General features: G+C 40.6%; 1 protein-coding gene across 1 annotated transcript; it reads left to right on the forward strand.

Moving 5' to 3' along the window:
• Positions 1-408: 408 nt before the first annotated feature.
• Positions 409-1560, forward strand: LOC147640647 (glyoxylase I 4-like). The gene is made up of 3 exons (XM_086808661.1): positions 409-678; positions 868-973; positions 1079-1560. The coding sequence occupies exons 1-3, from the start codon at positions 533-535 to the stop codon at positions 1376-1378; spliced, it is 552 nt and encodes a 183-aa protein (XP_086664787.1). The 5' UTR covers positions 409-532; the 3' UTR covers positions 1379-1560.
• The last annotated feature ends 3430 nt before the right edge of the window (positions 1561-4990 follow it).

The following is a 4990-nucleotide window of genomic DNA, read 5'->3' on the forward strand; positions in this document are numbered from 1 at the left end:
AGAAACATCACCCTCCTTGAGGGGGAGATGCCATGCAAGCAGGGTCTCGTCAATCTTTTTTAGGCGTAGTTGTTGCCATCATCGCGTTGTCACGCGTATCTTCCTGTCAGCCGCTTCACCCAATTAAAAAAAAAACCTTGAAGAAGCTGCGGCACGTACTACGACGCCTCCTGTATTACGTCTGCGCCCAACCAGAGGAACAGTACGATGATAGAACTGTAGGCGGACGGGTCGACTCACGGGGGCCCATGCCACATGGTCTGTAGAGACTTGCGAGCTCAGCAGTCAGGAGCCTGGCGTCGGCCCTCTGCATGCACGTGATGCTCGTGGACAGCAGCCGACAGCTCATCCGCCAGCGTGGGCATCAGAAACTTGGTCAATATATATACATTACCACCACCACCGCTGTGCATCCTCATACTCGGCTCCCCCCACTAGTGACGCGTTTTAATATCCAGCCTCCCCCTTGCAATCCTATCTCCTTCATCAGATTCAAGCTCCTTCATCGGTCCCCGCCCGTCACGTGCTTCACATGGCCATCAAGCCCTTGCCCATCTCCTCTGTCAACCATATCTCCGTTCTCTGCTCCTCCGTCGAGAACTCCGTCGCCTTCTACGAAGGCGTGCTTGGCTTTGTCCCCATCAAGCGACCCGGCTCCTTCGACTTTGATGGAGCATGGTTAGTGCTAAGCTCCCACGATAATTAATTTTCTTCCGCTCTCATTAAGTTGTATTAATCGCCTTTAGATTAATATGTATATCAATCACTGTGAGCAACACGACTTATAATAATCGCATGTGTAGGCTGTAGATTAATATGTATATCAATCACTGTGAGCAACACGACTTATAATAATCGCATGTGTAGGCTTTTCAACTACGGCATTGGAATCCACTTGATTCAAGATCCTACTCCACGTGAGCTGCCTACTAAGACGGAGATTAATCCCAAAGATAATCATATGTCTTTTCAAGTAAGATAATGTGGTTACCTAGCAGTACTATCAATTATACATATATCTATCTTATTCATGGATGATGGCTATTGATCAATGGTGGCCGGCCTGCCAAACGTGCAGACGGACTGCCAGGATATAGGGGAGGTGGAGGAGCGGCTGAAGGAGCTAGCAGTGCCGCATGTGCGGGTGCAGGTGGAGGAAGGGGGAATCCGGGTGGAGCAGATCTTTTTCCACGACCCCGACGGCTTCATGATCGAGGTGTGCACGTGCGACAACTTGCCGCTTGTGCCGCTCAAATCCTCGCCATCCGCTCGCTCCATGTGCGCCATGGCCACCAACAACTACAGCCAGCGGTACGCCCGATGCCCGATGGCGCCGACCCTCAGCGGCGCGCTGGCTGAGCTTCACGAAAGCATCTGATTCTCACCATATGTTAATAATAGCCATAGACTCTAGACTGGTTGGCACAAAATAAAGAAGTACTTCATTTTCCGGCGTGCTCGATTTAATAAGAGCGGATGCTTGTTTCGCGAATCCGCCAAAAAAGCATCGTTATTGTACTTCAGAGATTTTTTAAATTACCTATGAGTTGGATTAACTAAGTGGTGGTGTTATTTATCTTGGTTTCAAAGACTCACCTTTACAGGCAACCCAACCCACCTGCTTCCAGCACGATGCGTTAGGTATTCTACATCCGCGCCTGTGCTTCTTCTAGACTCGGAAGCGTAAGCACTCGTGAAGTTTTCGCTTTAGCTCTGCCAGATTAAAACTCTCCCATGCTTTAAAATTCTCGACTAACAGGGCAATACTAGAGTAGAGGCGCTCGAAAAAAAAAAGTTTTTTTTCAACCCTTAAAATTAAAGATAATGCTTAGGCTTAACAAAATTTAAATTTGAAAATCACAAAAAAAAAATACAAATGTAAAATGTATAGATTTCATCCTTTAAAATTTAAGGCAACATCGAATTCCAACCAAGATTTTCGAATTTCATTCGATCAAATTACACTACAAGCCAAGTTATGAGAAGCCAGTAGCCCCCAAAGCATGCTCACCCCATCTCCAATAGTTGTTGCATCAGGTTCATCATATCTCATCTATTTTATTAAGCTCAAGTTTTCTCATGCCACGTGTCACTCTCTTTAGCTAATCTCTTCTCTTCCTCCTCTAGCCACGTGGCAACGCTTTACAAAGGGCCAGACTATGCATGGTGAGGGCAGCACAGTAGCAGCAAGGCGGGTGTAGAAATAGTTAACCTTAATGAGCTTTTATCAATCATTTTCACCATGGAACAATGAAGATAAAATTCCCCCTCCTTTAAAAAAAATAAATTGGTAATATAAAACACGCATATTCTTCATACTTTCAACCATTATAACTATTTCCTCTCTTTTTTTGGAAACGGTTCTTCTCCTATCAATCTAAAGTGAAGGTTTTTCAATTTCAAACAACTTCTAGGTTAAAGCAAATAACATGTGTACTCCCAAAACTTGGAGCCATACTCAAACATTTTTGACTAGTTGGCATTTGGTGTTTTGTTGAATTTGTCTTTAAAGGTGAAACTCTAACATCACCACTTTTTCAAGCATCTTGACATGTAGATGTTTGTTTGAGGGGTTGAGCATTCACAAACATCCTCAATGTTTTGTGATAGATATAAGTAATTATTTAGCATGGCGGGAGGGAGGGGGAGAGAGAGAGAGAGAGAGAGAGAGAGAGAGAGAGAGAGAGAGAGAGAGAGAGAGAGAGAACCTAGCTTTATAACATCGCTAGCTTGTTTAATTATTCCAAATAAGTGCCCTTATATTTTCCTCTCACCCAATCATGCATGACCTATTAATTCACGTTCTTTGTGCCATCATGTCTTTTCAAGATCATTGTTTTTTTGTCAAATGGTAGTGCTTATTTCTTATATGAATGATTAGAATATATTTGCCATCTTAGATGAATTCAATTCTCATTCAATTATTCACCAAATAAGTGCCCTCAATTTGCCATCTTAGCTGGTGAATTCAATTGTTCAAGGAATTTTGTAAGGAAAAGATGGATATGTTCTATGTTTCCAACAGCCTTTTAGGGCTTTTGATCAAATAGAAAATTTTTCCTGACCCCTTTACTTTGATCACAAAAATAATTAACTATAGGTGCTTGGTGTTCATGGTGGCCCAAAAATGAAGCTCCATGTTATACTTCTATATAAATCTCTTTCCATATATCTACTATTTTCTTTCTTTATTTTTGTAAAGTACAAAAGGACATGCTTAGTCATATAGCATAAATGCATTTCAATAGGGACCATAGATTTGGGTATTTTATGGCAAATAAAAGAGTTTACATAGGTAATTTTTCTTGAGAAAGCGTGTATGTGTGTGTGTGTGTGTGTGTGTGTGTGTGTGTGTGTGTGTGTGTGTGTGTGTGTGTGTGTGTGTGTGTAAAAATGAAAAATCAAAGTGACTATAGTGTGGCTCTAGTAGGCTTAATTGATCTCAAGTCGATTGGGAACATTGATAATTTCGGCCAAAATTTGTTCTATAGTTTAAAGCCTCTAATATATGTAAACACACATAATATTGGACTTGTAGATGATCGAATTGAGAATCGATTGAGACCAATGCGACCTTTGATTTAGTTGTCTTTAAACATCTAGAAGCATGTAGTGGTTGGTTTCCATGCGGCCTAAACCATAGGGAAACATCCTTAATAAGATTCAAACATCCTTCTCTAGTTGTTCAACCACCTCCATCAGGGGTCCACATGGCTTGGTGAGGCATAATGTGTGCACCCTTAATATCATTGGAAACTCGTTCATTACTAGCTTTTTAACAATCTCTAAATATGCAGGAAACATTGTAAATGAGTTTCCAATCTTATTAAGGGTCGTACACTCTTAATATGATTGGAAACTCGCTAGAATAGGGTCCATATAGCCTTCACTAGAATAGGGTCGGACACCCTTAAGAAGATTGGAAATTCATCCTATGGTTGTTCAACCATCTCCAAAACTTGTGTTTTAAGACATGTACTATGATTTTCCACAATGATATTGTAGTGAACTTGTAATATCCCAAGTGCATCATTATAGGCATCCTAACCTATCAAAATCATACATTTTAAATTTTGGTGTAAGATAATTTCTTCTTGCCTTTTCTTTTTTAGCTCTAATCGTGGAAGGTTTTCAAGAAAACGTTTCATATGAAGTTCTCTAGCCTTGGATGGTTTTCAAGAAAACATTCCATATGAAATCCTCTATTATAGCTTCAATCATGCCACCCTTGAACCATGTAATAGTTGGGGTTAATGAAGTCCTTTAACCTTGGATGGTTTTCAAGAAAAGTGTAAAGCATCCATAAATTTTTACCTCACGCACACATAGCATGGCTCGCACAATGTGAAATATATATGATCACTTTAGCCAAGTTTTATCAATAATGTCATGTTATGGTAAAACATCTGATTAATTTACATAAGTTTTATCAATAATGTACAGTCATGTCCATGCATGTAATTAAAGGTTTCATCCACATCATAGTGCCTAAGGCCCCATCCTTCATAATTAACTCCTCATATGAGTTGTTAATTAGCTCATTAATTAGGTGGTTTATTTTCCTCACTTGCGTCTGTGTGATTTATTTTCCTCAAGGAGGAATAATCACATGCAAAATAGCTCATCGTCATATCTACTAAAACACTACTACAAATGGTGGGATGATCACTCTCTCAGAAGTCTTATTTGTGCCAAGCATAAAAAAGAACTTTTGCTGTCAGTCTCTTCCATTGCTAGGACAAGACTAGTGGTCAAATTCGTTGATGTGGCAGTGTGTACTATTCATGATCGGAGTGATGGAGACATCACTATGGTATCCGATACTCTAAGCCATGGGCTTTACAGAGGTTAGACATGTATGAGAGATTAGCACATAATGCTTGTTCAGTTACTATCACACATGCTATGATGAGTGACGCAGAGCTATGGCATGTCCTCTTTGGTCACCTGAATTTTGGTAGTTTGTTTCACCTTAAAAGGCAAGAGATGG

The sequence above is a fragment of the Cibotium barometz genome, chromosome 2 (genome assembly GCF_041138505.1).
Source record: "Cibotium barometz isolate CiBa-2024 chromosome 2, ASM4113850v1, whole genome shotgun sequence".
NCBI lineage: Eukaryota > Viridiplantae > Streptophyta > Polypodiopsida > Cyatheales > Cibotiaceae > Cibotium > Cibotium barometz.

What these genes read in the sequence shown, in the direction of transcription:
- LOC147640647 (XM_086808661.1), top strand. Translation starts at nt 533, where the DNA reads ATGGCCATCAAGCCCTTGCCCATCTCCTCTGTCAACCATATCTCCGTT. An exon ending in TTCGACTTTGATGGAGCATG is followed by an intron (nt 679 to 867) that starts GTTAGTGCTAAG and finishes TCGCATGTGTAG; the next exon opens with GCTTTTCAACTACGGCATTG. An exon ending in ATAATCATATGTCTTTTCAA is followed by an intron (nt 974 to 1,078) that starts GTAAGATAATGT and finishes CCAAACGTGCAG; the next exon opens with ACGGACTGCCAGGATATAGG.